Source organism: Oncorhynchus nerka, linkage group LG10, assembly GCF_034236695.1.
Source record: "Oncorhynchus nerka isolate Pitt River linkage group LG10, Oner_Uvic_2.0, whole genome shotgun sequence".
Lineage (NCBI taxonomy): Eukaryota > Metazoa > Chordata > Actinopteri > Salmoniformes > Salmonidae > Oncorhynchus > Oncorhynchus nerka.
The window spans coordinates 32,876,899-32,895,239 of NC_088405.1; the positions used below are offsets into that span (position 1 = coordinate 32,876,899).

Here is an 18,341-nt window from a genome sequence, read left to right on the forward strand (position 1 = left end):
GAGTAGGTGTCCAAACTTTTGACTGGTACTCTACATGTTTTTTGTACTATTTCTAAAAACATTTTTTTCCCAAAGTGTCCAGCCTTGACCATCTAATTTTGTATTGAACTCAAAGTGTTTATCATCAAGGGTCCTCATGAATGTAGCCTACTACAAACCCACAAGCATAGTGCATTTTACCAAGCTTGAAAGATGCAGTACAAGTTTATTGATGCTGTAGGCAAAAAGAAAAACATGAGAGGTAGGCTAACCTGAAAAACATTTTATAGATTTGGGAGGGGATCTTATTTGCATAATGAGGAGATGACTAATGAAAATGTGCAAGTGCAGGACAGCAGAAATGTAGATGATGATGTATAGGCTATCTAGTGCTGCGTCCTTGCAGCCCCTACTGTCGACTTTTAGCTCTGGATTATTGGGAGACATTCCTTGCCAGAACAACCGTGCGAGGGGACGGGAGGGGCGGGACAGAGGGCTACCTAACGATCGGAAAGTAGCAGCCTGGGTAGCAGACCTCATTTCTTTGGAGGTGCAGATCGGCCAAACTCGACGAAAATCTTTCAGTTGAATCGGTCAACCCCGCTGTGCCTCCTTTAAATGGGCTTTTTAGTGCGCCATACATAGCAAGTCCTATTTTCCAGGTTAAAGAACTGAAGAGAAAGAAAGCAGGTTTAAGGGGGATAATCCGAGTGAGATAATTTAGCTTTTTTTCCCATCAATCTAATGATTCAGACTGGCAAGTAAACAAGGACAAACTGCATGTGTAACTGTTTAGGGGAGACTCAAGAAAAAATAAAACAGCTGGGCATGATGACTGAGAAAGAATCGGCAACAGACAACATAATAGCAGGTAAAATGCTTCTTTCTAACCCTCTTGTGATTCTGAAGTATTCTTCAGAGGCCTCTACGCTTTTATGCAGCATCAAAGCTACACTCTATAGGTGCGCTCATTCAGTGCGCATTCTTAGCCTATTTGAGACCTTGCCAGGAGACTCCTTTTACGTTTTCACGTTTGATTTGTGCAATAGTCGCCCGGGTTACGTGATGGTGGTGGTATAAAGATATTCGCTCTTGTTATATTTATGAGAAATTGCAATTGATAAAGGTTTATAATGAATATTATTGGAAAGCATAGGATATAGGCTATAGTCGTGTCCATGCAGCTTCAAGAGAGCTTTGCCGCAACGTGAAGAAAACAGCCTACCTCTGAGAACCCACCTCGACAGCAACACATGTAATTATTAGAATCATAATATTACTCTGCAGAACATTTCTCCTGTAGTCCCAGAAAATGGGCACACATAATAACGCCCGTTTGCATTGGGCAGAAACACTATAAATACCCGCCCAGTAGCCTATAGTTTGGTCCTCCATAACCGAGCAGAGTTTGGTCACATGGTCAATCCCACCCGAGGCTTGACACAATGCAGCAAAGGTCTGCGTGCCCTACCACCACCCCAGGTGTCGCATTCGCAGCAATGTGGTTAAAACGTCTGATTAGAAGTCATCGCTATATAGTCTGAGTGCGCTGATAAATGCAGCGATAGGAATGGTTGGTTCCTCTATTATGGACGTAATGGGCGGATACATTACTGCATTTCAATTGTCTTCAATCTCAACCAGTGCTCAAGTTTTCATGTTTGTTTTACTTATTGAACGTTTTCTTCGAGGTTTTTATGTCTAACATGTCATTTAGGACTAGGACTATTTACTTTTATGTCATATCGGTCCCTCTGCAGGACAAATGGGGCTTTCACGACAACTGGGAACTCGGGAATAAAACGAGGTCAAATCATGACGTCAGTGATCTTCAGGTCGGAAAGACAGAGCTCTAGAAAGATGCCAGAGTTTAGGACATGGAATTCCGAGTTGGATGACTGTTCAAAACGAGTTTTTCCAGATTCCAAGTTGTCATGAATGCACTGGAGTTGGAAATGTCTGATTTCCGAGTTCACAGTTGTTTTGAATGCAGCAAGTAGGCTAAATCATCTGACACCACTCCTATATGATGTAGAATAATTGTGTACAGTAGGCCCTATGTACTTTTGGCTGGATGTGCTTGAAATCCAAAAGTGAAAGTCTGTTGTCCTTCTTGTGATTGTGATTGCTCATTGAGAAGTGAACAGAGGGGTCTGTCATGTCCTACTTATCACACTTCATCACAGGATGTTGCGCATGCTTGTTATTTGTTGACACCCAGTTGTTAATATGTTAATTACGGTGTTGTCACAATGAACTTGCGGCTGGACCATTTGCCTGTCCTACCTTTGGGGTTGGGTGTTGTGAACGTTTTTCGAATGGCTTAACTTTGTTTGCTCATATGTTCCACAAAACATGTAGCCAACTCTGGGGCGGCAGTGGTTAGAGCATTGAACTAGTAACTGAAAGGTTGCTAGATCGAATCCCTGAGCTGACAAGGTAAACATCTGTTTTTCTGCCCTTGAACAAGGCAGGTAACCTACTGTTCCTAGGCTGTCATTGAAAATAAGAATGTGTTCATAATTGACTTGCTTAGTTAAATAAAATAAAAAGAAAGAAACTCTTGTAGATGAGCAGCCATCAGAAAAACCTTTGGCTTTTGGATCAAATCCCAATCCATGCTTGTTTTTCACATTCCCACGGTGACACATTGAAGTTGCTGATAAAGAGACCTTTGTTCATTTTGGGGGCAGCCAGGATGCGCGCACACAAAGGCTCGTTCACCGATTGAGCCCTTTCCTGGGGGACTGATGTCATACAATGACGATGAATGCAGATTGTTAGCTATTTTGACATCATCAGGCTGAAATTATACAGTAATAATATTAACATACGTTCTGGTGTTCAGAGCTGGTTAGATAGATAGTTTTGTTCCACAGTGTTATAAATGAGGCCTACCCATGTATTATTTTTATGGTCTTCATTGTTGATCCAGATAATTTATGAAGAGTTTATATTTATAAAAAATAGGCCTATATACCAATTTTTCACATTTGTTTTTTTCTTCAAAAATAAATGCTACCTTCATGTGTGTGTAAAATATTACTGTTCACAGATTTTTTTATTCATAGATTTTAGATGTGTATGAAAATGTTTTTGGGGAAAAACGCTATACATCCATTGTTTAGTTGGAATGGAATGTTGGTATCATGTATATTTGACTGTGATATGTGGTTGTCTCACCTAGCGATCTTAAGATGAATCCACATTGTAAGTCGCTCTAGATAAGAGCATCTGCTAAATTACTAAAATGTCAAATGTAAATGTTTTACATACAGATCTCATATTACTGTATTGAATCATAAAAAATATATATATTGATGTCACAATTGTATCATTTGTACATTTCTTTATAAAAAAATGTAGTTATTTGTTACATTTGACTGTAAAACCTAGCAGTACTACTTATTTCACAGAGTGTGATATATACAGTGGATATACAGTGCATTCTGAAAATATTCAGGCCCCCTGACTTTTTCCACATTTTGTTACGTTAAAGCCTTATTCTAAAATGTATTAAATTGTCCCTACACACAATACCCCATAATGAGAAAGCAAAAACAGAAATGTTGCTAATTTTAAAAAAAATGAAACAGAAATATCACATTTAGATAAGTATTCAGACCTTTTAATCAGTACTTTGTTGAAGCACCGTTGGCAGCGATTCCAGCCTTGAGTCTTCTTGGGTATGATGCTACAAGCTTGGCACACCTGTATTTGGGGAGTTTCTCCCATTCTTCTCTGCAGATCCTCTCTATGACAACCATCTGTCAGGTTGGATGGGGAGCGTTGCTGCACAGCTATTTTCAGGTCTCTCCAGAGATGTTCGATCGGGTTCAAGTCAGGACTCTTGCTGGATCACTCAAGGACATTCAAAGACTTGTCCCGAAGCCACTCCTGCATTGTCTTGGCTGTGTGCGTAGGGTTGTTTTCCTGTTGGAAGGTGAACCTTCACCCCAGTTTGAGGTCCTGAGCGCTCTGGAGCAGGCTTTCATCAATGATCTCTCTGTACTTTGCTCCGTTCATCTTTCCCTCAATCCTGACCAATCTCCCAGTCCCTGCCACTGAAAAACATACCCACATCATGATGCTGCCACCACCAACACCATGCTTCAGCATAGGTATGGGCCAGGTTTCCTCCAGATGTGACACTTGGCATTCAGGCCAAAGAGTTCAATCTTGGTTTCATCAGACCAGAGAATCTTGTTTATCATGGTCTTAGAGTCCTTTAGGTGCCTTTTGTCAAACTCCAAGCGGGCTGTCATGTCTTTTACTGAGGAGTGGCTTTCATCAGGCCATTCTACCACAAACGCTGGATTGGTGGAGTGCTGCAGAGATGGTTTTCCTTCTTGAAGGTTCCCCCATCTCCACAGAGGAACTCTTGAGCTCTGTCAGAGGGACCATCGGGTTCCTGGTCACCTCCCTGACCAAGGCCCTTTTCCCCCGATAGCTCAGTTTGGCCGGGCGACCAGCTCTAGGAAGAGTCTTGGTGATTCCAAACTTCTTCCATTTAAGAATGTTGGAGGCCACTGTGTTGTTGGGGACCTTCAATGCTGCAGATTTGTTTTGGTACCCTTCCCCTGATCTGTGCTTTGGCACAATCCTGTCTCTGAGCTCTACGGACAATTCCTTCGACTTCATGGCTTGGTTTTTACTCTGACATGCACTGTCAACTGTGGGACCTTAAATAGACAGGTGTGTGCCTTTCCAAATCATGTCCAATCAATTGAATTTACCACAGGTGGACTCCAATCAAGTTGTTGAAACATCTCAAGGATGATCAATGGAAACAGGACGCACCTGAGCTCAATTTCGAGTAAAGGGTCTGAATACTTATGTAAATAAGTTATTTCTGTTTAAAAAAAAATTATACATTTGCAAACATTTCTAAAAACCTGTTTTTGCTTTGTCATTATGGATTATTGTGTGTAGATTGATGAGAAATAACATTTATTTAATAGATTTTAGAATAAGGCTGTTACATTACAAAATGTGGAAAAGGGGAAGGGGTCTGAATACTTTCCCAATGCACTGTATGGCATTTAGCAAAAATAGTATGATTCGGCTATTTGTCTCTTGGAAATGAAACCATTAAGTGATAGATTTTAAACAAATACATGTCATTGAACAATGCCATGCCATGATTCGATAGTAAAAAGCGCCAATCGCTCATAATTTCTTTAAACAATAAAAGCTCATTTACCAACATTTCTGAAAATGGATTTTTAGCGTTTTGGAATGAAACTCAATATCAACATACATGCAAGTATTTGATTTTGAATAATTTAATAGGTTGTGACAAGGTGTTTCAAAAGTTTTGAACAGACTGCATTTTGTGTGTACAAGGCACTGCACTATTTGAGCAGTGCTGCCAATCTTAAGCTCTCCTGCCAGGCACTCGTGGGTAGGGATGTGCACTAACGGCACTTACTTTCGTGAGCTCAGCTGCAACATTGGGATGAGGCAGAAGCAGTGGGACGTGGTCTGATCTCTCCCTCCATGTCTGCTCTCAGTCTACCCTGGTTTATCCGGACTCCCCCTGAAGAAGAGGAAGATGGAGAGTATGGGTGACCCTGGCCCAGCATGGTCTGCTGCTCAGTCTGTACAGCACACACCAATCATATTTGGGAATGGGAAAGGGGGATAGCTACCTTAAGAATCACTGATATAAAGGTCACCACAGTCATTGTGGAATCGATCAGTATGTACATTTTGAGCTTCCCAGCAGAACGGGACAATGGAGTCCCCATACTATTCAGGGTCACAGTCAGAGCAGTAATGTTGTCTTTTTCAGATGATTGATTATTGATATGCAGTGTAATAAACTTAGCAAAAAAATAAATGTCCCTTTTTCAGGACCCTGTCTTTCAGAGATAATTCATAAAAATCCAAATAACTTCACATATCTTCATGGTAAAGGGTTTAAACACTGTTTCCCATGATTGTTCAATGAACCATAAACAATTAATGAACATGCACCTGTGGAACGGTCGTTAAGACACTAACAGCTAACAGACGGTAGGCAATTAAGGTCACAGTTATGAAAACTTAGGACACTAAAGAGGCCTTTCTACTGACTCTGAAAAACACCAAAAGAAAGATGCCCAGGGTCCCTGCTCATCTGCGTGAATGTGCCTTAGGCATGCTGCAAGGAGGCATGAGGACTGCAGATGTGGCCAGGGCAATAAATTGTCCGTACTGTGAGACGCCTAAAACAGCGCTACAGGGAGACAGGACGGACAGCTGATCATCCTCGCAGTGGCAGACCACGTGTAACAACACCTGCACAGGATCGGTACATCCGAACATCACACGTGCGGGACAAGTACAGGATGTCAACACCAGGAACGGGCAATCCCTCCATCAGTGCTCTTCACTGACGAGTTGCGGTTTTGTCTCATCGGGGGTGATTGTCAGATTCGCGTTTATTGTCGAAGGAATGAGCGTTACACTGAGGCCTGTACTCTGGAGCGGGATCGATTTGGAGGTGGAGGGTCCATCATGGTCTGGGTCGGTGTGTCACAGCATCATCGGACTGAGCTTGTTGTCATTGCAGGCAATCTCAACGCTGTGCGTTACAGGGAAGACATCCTCCTCCCTCATGTGGTACCCTTCCTGCAGGCTCATCCTGACATGACCCTCCAGCATGACAATGCCACCAGCCATACTGCTCGTTCTGTGCGTGATTTCTTGCAAGACAGGAATGTCAGTGTTCTGCCATGGCCAGCGAAGAGCCCGGATCTCAATCCCATTGAGCATGTCTGGGACCTGTTAGATCGGAGGGTGAGGGCTAGGGCCATTCGCTCCAGAAATGTCCGGGAACTTGCAGGTGCCTTGTTGGAAGAGTGGGGTAACATCTCACAGCAAGAACTGGCAAATCTGGTGCAGTCCACGAGGAGGAGATGCACTGCAGTACTTAATGCAGCTGGTGGCCACACCAGATACTGACTGTTACTTTTGATTTTGACACCCCCCTTTGTTCAGGGACACATTATTACATTTCGGTTAGTCACATGTCTGGGGAACTTGTTTAGTTTATGTCTTAGTTAGTGAATCTTGTTCTGTTCATACAAATATTTACACATGTTAAGTTGCTGAAAATAAACGCAGTTGACAGTGAGAGGATGTTTATTAGGTTCTTTAATTGTGTGCAGTAGAATGTGAAGGTAACAAATTGACATCAATTGATTTTACACTCAGCTGATTACCTTAGCTACAGGGACCATCTCATCATGAGAGCTGATTATTAGCTCCGCTCAATGCCTCAAGTACCTATTAGTGTGCTGATACAAATCACAGAGATGACACACCCAAAACTGCAATGACTTGTTTCAAATTATCATTACTTCTCATTCCCGACGTCACTATCATAACTTGCAATGCACATTTAAAGAGCAAAAATCAAAAACACATTTTAAAAAATATTTTTAATTGGCTTTAGCCAAGTGGGAACACCCAATGACTGCACTAACGGAGAGCTTTGTGTTCCCTAAGGGACAGCCACACATGTTCTACACATTTATAGCAGAGAGAGAGGGAGAGCTCAGATAGGGTGGGGGAGTCATACTCAAGAGATTTATTTAGTTTGTGATATTAATATGATTGCAGATTCCAAAAGCACAGATTAATCCTGTATTTCCTTTGTAGATATCATATGCAACAAGGCATTCAAATAGAATGCGACAAATAAAAGTAATCTATCACAAGCTAGTTCGTTTCCATCTGAAAGCTCTTCAATCAGACCAAGTGTTTTGCTGTGGGTGGATTCTCTAGATTGAGTATACTATGATCTAGGAATTAAATCAGATTCACTGTGATAGACAACTTTTAGTCCTGTTGCTAAGCCCAGTTTTCCTCTGGTCTTGCTGCGCTGCACATAGTGGAGCTCATCACTGGGTTATTTTTGTGTGCTCTGTCCAGCTGTTCTACAATTACTTACGTACGCTCCCACACGTGGCTCCAGCCATCCAATATGTGATTCCTCCACAGCAATCATCAATGAGAGGATGGAACAGTTGCAGAGTGTTTTCAAAGAATAGGGTCAGCATTGCACATTCCATGCATGCAAGGAACCTATTTTGAGTATCAATGAACAGAGGAGTGTAAATGTGATCACGTCAGACGACAGTTCAGAGGTGACATTGAAATGCCTTGAGTTAAGGAGACCTTTTACCATAAGATAGTGATGTATGACTCACTACAATGTCATCCAGCTCATAAACCAGCTGGCTAACGAATAGGTGGACAGTGACGACTGACGAGCATTGAAAAAGGACTTTACAATGTATTACAACACCTCAATGTGACTCAGCACACCATGAGCAGACAAATTGCACCACAGGTGTGCTGTCATGTCATTGCACTCACTCACACATAACACACGACATTGTAGGTTCCCATAGCAACCAACACATTATTGGCTTCTTGCTGAAGTAAGCGGGGCACCAGTAGTGTTACAACAGAAGTTCAGCTGCATCTACCACAGTGATAAAGCGGTTAATATTAAACATGTAGAGCCTCTGTACGAGACCCTTGAGCTCTAGTATACAATTGCCTTTTTAATTTACTTCAATGTATTAAAGCAAATGGCCTCACTTGCAGCCATCGTTGGCATGTATTTGTGAAATGGATGGGGCGTTAGGGGTTGGAGGCTGGGAAAGGAGTTCAGACCAGGGGAGGGGTTAAGGCTGCAGTCAGAGGTGATTTAAGGCCTCAGCCTTATTGGTCAACCCAATAACTGGGAGTTCTTGAGACAAAGTGGTAGGGGGGCTGAACCTGATGAACCAGGGCCAGGCAGGAAGTTGTCTTAAAGGGCTCCACACAGTCTACGCAACAGATCCGATGGAGCTTCTTTTGCGTAGCTCTCTACGTAGTTCTACCGAACGGAGCTGTGAAATCACTGTGGTGAGCCCTTACGGTCAGAAAAATCCCATCGCCACTCCTACATTTACATTTACATTTAAGTCATTTAGCAGACGCTCTTATCCAGAGCGACTTACAAATTGGTGCGTTCACCTTAAGACATCCAGTGGAACAGCCACACAATAGTGCATCTAAATCTTTTAAGGGGGTGAGAAGGATTACTTTATCCTATCCTAGATATTCCTGAAATAGGTGGGGTTTCAGGTGAAAGGTGGTGATTGACCCGCTGTCCACGTCGTGAGGAGTTTGTTCCACCATTGGGGGCCAGAGCAGCGAACAGTTTTGAGAACTTCCTCAGTGGTACAGCAGGCCAGAGGTGGAACTCCCACACAGCAGAGAGCCCACCACAACACAGGTGTGTCCTCTCTATCGAAACGTTAATTAATGTTGTGACAATGGGTGACATTGATCACATTATGATCAGATTTTTGTTGCATGGAAATAGATGAGTTGAATAGCTATTCTATATCCGACCCTTTTGGATAACACATTACATTGTTGGTCTCATACCAGTGTAATAATGCTGTAATTACTACAGTAATAACATGGTTGCTACGTTTTACACGAGAAATTGCTCAGACAAGTGGAATAAGGAGCATACGAGTGTAATTACAGTGCTACTACACAGGTATGAGAGCAACTTCATGTAAAGTGCCACCCAATTGGATAGTTGACCAGTATCCCTGATAAGCTCTAGTATTTTATCATGGAACATGTACTTTGAGAGAATTTACCCTCTCAGCAAGGGATGTTCCTCTTTACCAAAATCAAGGTTGAAAATGTGAATTGCGATGCAAGTAAACTTGGCAAGGTACTCCCATCTTTTACTCCCATCCTATGCTCAGCATTACGTCATGACTAAGATATTGGCTGTGTTTACCCTCAAGAGGAGGCACCCATTCTGTTGAGAAGTACGAGGGAGGCCCTTTTCACAAGACATTGGATTGTAGAGTAAGACTTAAACAGCCGTTAGACATCAGCAGTATGACATCTTTTCGATTACCCAAGAGGCCCTTCATGAAATGACTGTAAACTTTTTTCTCTATGTGTCTTTGTCGCTCTCCTCCATCAAACTCAATTTACTCCACAGAAGGCTATAGTCTTTGTACTCTCACCAGTTCAATGTTAGAAACCAAACACTGACTGTGTTTGTGTATTCTCTTGGTCTTGGTTTTGTCACATCTCTCACTCCCATCCCAATGATGTCAGATACAAGCTCTTCCAGATACCACAGCAATGTACGCTAAGTATACAAAACATTAACGACACCTGCTCCATGACATAGACTGACCAGGTGAATCCAGTTGAAGGCTATGATCCCTTATTGAGGTCACGTGTTAAATCCACTTCAATCAGTGTAGATGAAGGGGAGGACATTGGTTAAAGAAGGATTTTTGAGCCTTGAGACAATTGAGACTTGGATTGTGTATGTGTACCATTCAGAGATTGAACGGGCAAGACAAAAGATTGAAGTGCCTTTGAACAGGGTATGGTAGTAGGTGCCAGGCGCACCGGTTTGTGTGAACAACTGCAACTCTGCTGGGTTTTTCATGCTGAACAGTTTCCCACGTGTATCTAGAATGGTCCACCACTTAAAGGACATCCATCCAACTTGACACAACTGTGGGAAGCATTGGAGTCAACATGGACCACAATCCCTGTGGAACACTTTTGACACCTTGTAGAGTCCATGCCCCGACAAAATGAGGCTTATCTGAGGGCAAAAGGGGGGGGTGCAAATCAATATCAGGAAGGTGTTCCTAATGTTTGGTATACTCAGTTGTGTCCATCCCATGGCTATAAGGGCACAAGGCGAGACCCAGATGCAGACACGGGAGGCAGATGGTTTGAGTCTTTTGATATTTATTAGTATCCAAAAGGGTAGGCAAGAGAATGGTCATGGACAGGCAAAAGGTCCAAATCTGTTCATAGTCCAGGAGGTACAGAGTGGCAGGCAAGCTCGAGGTCAAGGCAGGCAGAATGGTCAGGCAGTCGGGTAGAGTCCAGAAACAGGCAAGGGTCAAAACCGGGAGGACTAGCAAAAGAGAATAGAAAAAGCAGGAGCACGGGAAAAACACACTGGTTGACTTGAAACATTCAAGACGAACTGGCACAGAGAGACAGGAAACACAGGGATAAATACCCCGGGAAAAATAAGCAACACCTGGAGGGGGGTGGAGACAATCACACGGACAGGTGAAACAGATCAGGGCAATGTCTACATCCAACTTTCATCGTGTTTGGGACCTTTTAAGAGATTTACATCAGAACCTTTACTGAATGAAGGTGTTGCTCTTCGTTACCTTATTTCAAACAACACAAAGCACCAAAAATGCAACCTAAAAACTTACAGCAGTTGAATACATGGTGTCTTGGTGGAAATACTGTAATAAACACCTGGGCAGATTCTCAGCCAGATTTAACTCAATGCACCATCGCTATGTGTAACCACAACTGGTAAAAAATGAAGCTTAGAATATTCTACTGTGTTAAATTATTCAGCTTTAGTTCTGCCTTCAGAGCATCTGGGGCCAAGAAAAGCATGGGAGGGGATCCGAAAACACATTGGCTGTTTAGTTTGACACTGAATTGGACATTAGCATGAAAGCACTGATGGGTCATAATTACGCAAAGTTTGATATCTTGATCATGAGCTTGCCAAATTGATGTTTTTGATAGAGGATGCTTTTGAACGTGCAGTGTTGTCGTGTCTGCGATATGTACATAATGGACAGCTATTTGAATCTGTTTTGTGTCAAATTTAATTTCGCCGTGATTTTGTTGTTATAAGGGTCTCCAGCATAGAGAGAGAGAGAAGAAGAAGAAGAAGAAGGAGAAAGTCTATTGTTTGGAGAGATTTTTCGGAATTTCCTTAGGATGCCCTAAATGCTCTGCCCTTGTAGGAAAAAAGGCTCACTCTTTCTTTCAAATGCCATCGGCCACAGGCCGATTGTTGACGGAGTGGATGGTCGTGGGGCTGGAACATAATAATAATAATGATTTTGAACACTGCAAATTGACCACAACTAAGCCCCAAAATATAACAATAATTGAATACCTTGATTAAGTTGAGACAAAATCACGTCTCTTTTTTTATCCGTGGGGATACTTGTGAACCGATTAATTTTCCTAAATTAAACTCCTTTTAAATGTATTTTTACTAAAAACTTTGGAGTTTTGCCGACCCCCTGTTATAGGGTGTTATGGGGTGCAGTAGACTGTCCCACGTAAATCAAGTATATTTGGGCAAATTTAAGAGAAAATATACTTATCAAAATGACAGAAAGTAAATATACGTTTAGCCAGCCTTGACAAATTGACAAATCTGTTTATGTTTATTTTTGCTTCCCTGTACCCACCATCTTGTCATTCATAGGTCATAGGTTGTACTGGCATACTATGGGTTTCCCAGCCGCCCCCCTGCTCGGTGGGCCAGTCAAAAGCACAAGGTGTATAGCCACTGAGCTGTGTACTTTGAAACTCCTCAGGGCAGATGTTGTGTGGCTGTCAAAATGTCACACTGATTTACCCCCAGACTGATCTGGAACGAGGCCTTCTCTCGCTAAACGATCCGGCTGGGAGACGCTAGCGGGACATGTTTATTATACAACAGTTGAGCAGATATCCCTACCTCCCCGTCTCCTCCGCTCCGTTTGGAGGATACCTGACACCAGCACAGAAGGACTCTCACACTCACAAGAGGGCATTCATCCTTCCTCAGAGAAACCATGTGGTGTCTGCATTGTACCTTGCTCATTGAAAACATGCAATAAAAGTCATGGTTGGAAACCCCTCAATTTCTCATCAGTTATATTCCCTAGTTTTTCACTCCTCTCATACACTCTTAGAAGACTAGTCACTATCTAGAACCTAAAATGGTTCTTCAGCTGTCCCCATAAGAGAACCCTTTGAATAACTATTTTTGGTTCCAGGTATAATACTTTTGGGATCCATGTAGAACCCTTTCCACAAAAAGGTTCTGCCTGGAACCAAAAATGGTTCTTCTATGGGGACAGCCGAAGAACTCTTTTGGAAGCCTTATACCATAGGGTTTATATTACTTACAATATGCCAGGAAAACCTATGACCTATATTATCTGCAGATAATATAGGGGAAAGGTTGAGCTATGCATGTCTACAGCACTATCTATAGTAGGTGAGGATATGCTGATCAAGTTAAACCTAGTTGTGTTCTATGGTAATCAGTTCATGCTTCACTCAGTGCAGCGGAGGTGGTGTATTTCTGTCTGATCTGCACATTCTCCACTGCTGGGATATTGTTTGCACTAGACACAGATCTATATATTGATTTCTTCTGCCGAAGTCGGTTCCTCTCCTTGTTCGGGCGGCGTTCGGTGGTCGACGTCACCGGTCTTCTAGCCATCGCCGATCCACCTTTCATTTTCCATTTGTTTTGTTTTGTTTTCTCACACACCTGGTTTACATTTCCCTCATTACTTGTCATGTATTTAACCCTCTGTTCCCCCCATGTCTGTATGTGAAATTGTTTATTGTCAAGGTTGGCCAGCTTCCTGCTGGTTTGCGCCGGGTTTTGTTTTATCCCCCTGCTTTGTGGCAGCCGGTACTTTGTACTTGGGTTTTTGTACTTTGTGAAGCGGTTGCGTTCTGTGCAAATGATTGCCTTCGTAAAGTGCTTTGTCCACTCATCTCTGCTCTCCTGCGCCTGACTTCTATGCACCAGCTACACTCACTACACTCACCCCTTGACAGGCAGGTTTAGAACCAGCACCCTCCTCAGCACTTCTTGCTACATGTAGTCGAATGGCTACCCAGACTATTTGCATTGCCCCTCCACAGTACTGCCACTCTGTTGTCATCTCTGCATTGTCACTTTAATAATTCTACCTACATGAACATACTACCTCAACTAACCGGTGCCCCCCGCATATTGACTCTGTACCGGCACCCCCCTGTATATATTGTTATTTTGTACTGCTGCTATTTAATTACTTGTTACTTTTATCTCTTATTTTTATCCGTATTTTTTTTTAAACTGTTGGTTAGGGGCCCGTAAGTAAGCATTTCACTGTAAGGTCTACTCCACCTGTTGTATGTGACTAATACAATTTGATTTGATTTACATAAGTTAGTCCTAAGTATTTCAAAAACTAAAAACATTGTATTTGGGGCAAATCATTCACTGAACCTCAACTAAATCTTGTAATGAATAATGTGGAAATTTAGCAAGTTAATGAGACTGTGAAGAGACACACCGGCACAGACACACTCATACACACACATATGATAACATACGCACTATACACACATACACATGGATTTTGTGTTGAGTAGTGACCTGAGGGTACACACTTAATGTATTGTGAAATCTGCTGTGAAATGTATTGTAATGTTTTTAAAATGGTATATAACTGCTTTTATGTTGCTGGACCCCAGGAAGAGTAGCTGCTGCCTTGGCAGGAACTAATGGAGGTCCATAATAAATACACATACAGTAGGAGGACATGGAGGGAAAATATGTACATTTTCCTAATATACATCCCACTGGAATTGCATTTGTATTGACAAATGATGTACATTTACCCACTTAGAGTGTAAATTATGACGTCATTATTATTATTTTGAAACCAGTTGCATTTCTCACCAATTAGGCTAAATCTTCTCTGAAACATCATGCCGAATTACCTTCCACCGCTATCCATACAGTTGTGTTTATTTTTGATAATCAGGCCTTATACAGAAGCAGTTGTAGTAGGACACCTGAAAAGCAGGTCTGGAATCAGTTAGACATAAGTGTGTGTATATGCATGCAAGTGTGTGTGTGCGGACTATGAAGGGTGCTAGAAACTCAGTTGGCTAACAGCTGTTGTCAGGCTGCTGCCCTGCACTGTGTGTCTGGGCACTTGGCCAGCTGGATGCAGTTGGAAAAGAGGGAGGGAGGATGAAGGAGGCCCCTCTCTCTCTCTTTCTTTCTCTCAATTTCCCTCTGACTGTTTGCTGTACTAGCTGATACATGGCATGATGGGGGAAGAAGTGGGCCATTCTCTCAAAAGGAGAGCCGCCCAGTCTCATTTTCCCTTCATCTACATGAATGTAGCCCTTTGAAAGGAATGTTTTGTGTGGCACTGAATCTTTGTGACAGTGAATGTAATGGGGCATCTCTTTGCTTTTGTAGGTGTTGTTGATTGCGGCATAAATTGTGTCTGCTCTGCTTCGTTCACGCTGGCCCAATCAGTGTCCGCTTTCCGGAGAAACTCTGTTGATCCTGTCTGTCAGCATCACCACATTCTCTGATGTTTACAGATTCTATACATGCCACTATAACATACATACAACTATGTATTGAATTGATTACATGCACAATGCACATGCGCCTGTCCTATCATTGTTGTCATTTAAGGATGAAGTAATAAGTCTGAGTGCCTATGAGTTGTTATAACTATAACTTGTTCCGGAGTTCTAAATTGAGCAGCTGCTGAAAAATGAGCTCCTGTATATATTGAGATTTAAATGTTTTTTTAGAGTGAAGTACATCGAAAAAATCAAGAGAAAACTGCAAGACTCAATAGAAGACAAAACAAGGAACAAACCAAAAAGACAGGCTTTTGAAGAAGTAACTATTTTTCATAAAATTGTCAGTTATCTTAGCTAGCAAAGCTGAATTGTTTACTTGTTGCTAAGCAGTTCTCAGTTGCTAGGGACTCTCCTGGAAGAAGCTTAGCTTACAAATAATAACAACAAAAAATATCTAGTTAACAGAAGAAAGGAAGACAAAATAAGGACAGAAGAAAAAGGAAAAGAAAAAGGACAACAAAGTGAAACCTCTAAAGAAACAAGAGACCATAATACAAGAAACAGCACTATAGAGAGATAGAACAACAACAACGCAGCCACTGCCAGCTAGCCTACTTCAGCAGTACTGTATCATTTGAATTATTTTAGTCAATAAGATTCCTGCTACGTAAGTTAACTTTCTGAACATTACGTGTAGTCCACTTGTCATTCAATCTCCTTTGCATTAGCGTAGCCTCTTCTGTAGCCTGTCAACTATGTGTCTGTCTATCCCTGTTCTCTCCTCTCTGCACAGACCATACAAACGCTCCACACCGCTGGCCGCGGCCAAATGGTCCCAAGACCCACGTGTTCCAGGTCTGTAGCCTCTGGAAATCTGCGGCCAACAAGGCAGAGTTCATCTCAGCCTATGCCTCCCTCCAGTCCCCGACTTCTTGGTGACGGAAACATGGATCACCACAGATAACACTCTACTCCTACTGCTCTCTCTTCGTCCGCCCACGTGTTCTCGCACAAGAGCTTCTGGTCAGCGGGGTGGTGGCACCGGGATCCTCATCTCTCCCAAGTGGTCATTCTCTCTTTCTCCCCTTACCCATCTGTCTATCGCCTCCTTTGAATTCCATGCTGTCACAGTTACCAGCCCTTTCAAGCTTAACATCCTTATCATTTATCGCCCTCCAGGTTCCCTCGGAGAGTTCATCAAAGCTTGATGCCTTGATAAGCTCCTTTCCTGAGGACGGCTCACCTCTCACAGTTCTGGGCGACTTTAACCTGTCTACCTTTGACTCATTCCTCTCTGCCTCCTTCTTTCCACTCCTCTCCTCTTTTGACCTCACCCTCTCACCTTCCCCCTCTACTCACAAGGCAGGCAATACGCTGACCTCATCTTTACTAGATGCTGTTCTTCCACTAACCTCACTGCAACTCCCCTCCAAGTCTCCGACCACTACCTTGTATCCTTTTCCCTCTTGCTCTCATCCAACACTTCCCCACTGCCCCTACTCGGATGGTATCAGTCCCAATCTTCGCTCTCTCTCCCCCGCTACTCTCTCCTCTTCCATCCTATCATTTCTTCCCTCTGCTCAAACCTTCTCCAACCTATCTCCTGATTCTGCCTCCTCAACCCTCCTCTCCTCCCTTTCTGCATCCCTTGATTCTCTATGTCCCCTATCCTCCAGGCCGGCTCGGTCCTCCCCTCCTGCTCCGTGGCTCGACGACTCATTGCGAGCTCACAGAACAGGGCTATCGCCTCCCTGCGGACCTGGCATCCAACTCCCTCCTCTCTACATTTTCCTCTTCTGTCTCTGCTGCTAAAGCCACTTTCTACCACTCTAAATTCCAAGCATCTGCCTCTAACCCTAGGAAGCTCTTTGCCACCTTCTCCTCCCTCCTGAATCCTCCTCCCCCTCCCCCCTCCTCCCTCTCTGCAGATGACTTCGTACCATTTTGAAAAGAAGGTGATCCTCGTTTGCTAAGTCAAACGACACCGCTGGTTCTGCTCATTGCCCTACCCTGTGCTCTGACCTCTTTCTCCCCTCTCTCTCCAGATGAAATCTCGCGTCTTGTGACGGCATGCCGCCCAACAACCTGCCCGCTTGACCCTATTCCCTCCTCTCTTCTCCAGACCATTTCCGGAGACCTTCTCCCTTACCTCACCTCGCTCATCAACTCATCCCTGACCGCTGGCACGTCCCTTCTGTCTTCAAGAGAGCGAGAGTTGCACCCCTTCTGAAAAAACCTACACTCGATCCCTCCGATGTCAACAACTACAGACCAGTATCCCTTCTTTCTTTTCTCTCCAAAACTCTTGAACGTGCCGTCCTTGGCCAGCTCTGCTATCTCTCTCAGAATGACCTTCTTGATCCAAATCAGTCAGGTTTCAAGACTAGTCATTCAACTGAGACTGCTCTTCTCTGTATCACGGAGGCCCTCCGCACTGCTAAAGCTAACTCTCTCTCCTCTGCTCTCATCCTTCTAGAATCGGCTGCCTTCGATACTGTGAACCATCAGATCCTCCTCTCCACCCTTGAGTTGGGCATCTAAATGCCCATGCTTGGATTGCGTCCACCTGACAGGTCGCTCCTACAGGGTGGCGTGGCGAGAATCTGTCTCCTCACCACGCGCTCTCACCACTGGCGTCCCCCAGGGCTCTGTTCTAGGCCCTCTCCTATTCTGCTATACACCAAGTCACTTGGCTCAGTCATAACCTCACATGGTCTCTCCTATCATTGCTATGCAGACGACACACAATTAATCTTCTCCTTTCCCCCTTCTGACCAGGTGGCGAATCGCATCTCTGCATGTCTGGCAGACATATCAGTGTGGATGACGGATCACCACCTCAAGCTGAACCTCGGCAAGACGGAGCTGCTCTTCCTCCCGGGAAGGACTGCCCATTCCATGATCTCGCCATCACGGTTGACAACTCCATTGTGTCCTCCTCCCAGAGCGCTAAGAACCTTGGCGTGATCCTGGACAACACCCTGTCGTTCTCAACTAACATCAAGGCGGTGGCCCGTTCTTGTAGGTTCATGCTCTACAACATCCGCAGGAGTACGACCCTGCCTCACACAGGAAGCAGCGCAGGTCCTAATCCAGGCACTTGTCATCTCCCGTCTGGATTACTGCAACTCGCTGTTGGCTGGGCTCCCTGCCTGTGCCATTAAACC

The 18,341-nt window shown here is 43.6% G+C and overlaps 1 protein-coding gene across 1 annotated transcript in view; it reads left to right on the top strand.

Annotated features, from left to right (window-relative positions):
* The first annotated feature begins 480 nt into the window (after window positions 1–480).
* The window catches only part of LOC115135171 (heat shock 70 kDa protein 12A-like), a 54,373-nt gene continuing 36,512 nt past the window's right edge, over window positions 481–18,341 (top strand). The window contains exon 1 of the mRNA XM_029669554.2: window positions 481–850. Coding sequence (XP_029525414.2) covers window positions 760–850 — 91 coding nt within the window. The 5' untranslated portion in view covers window positions 481–759. The remainder of the gene's footprint in view (window positions 851–18,341) is intronic.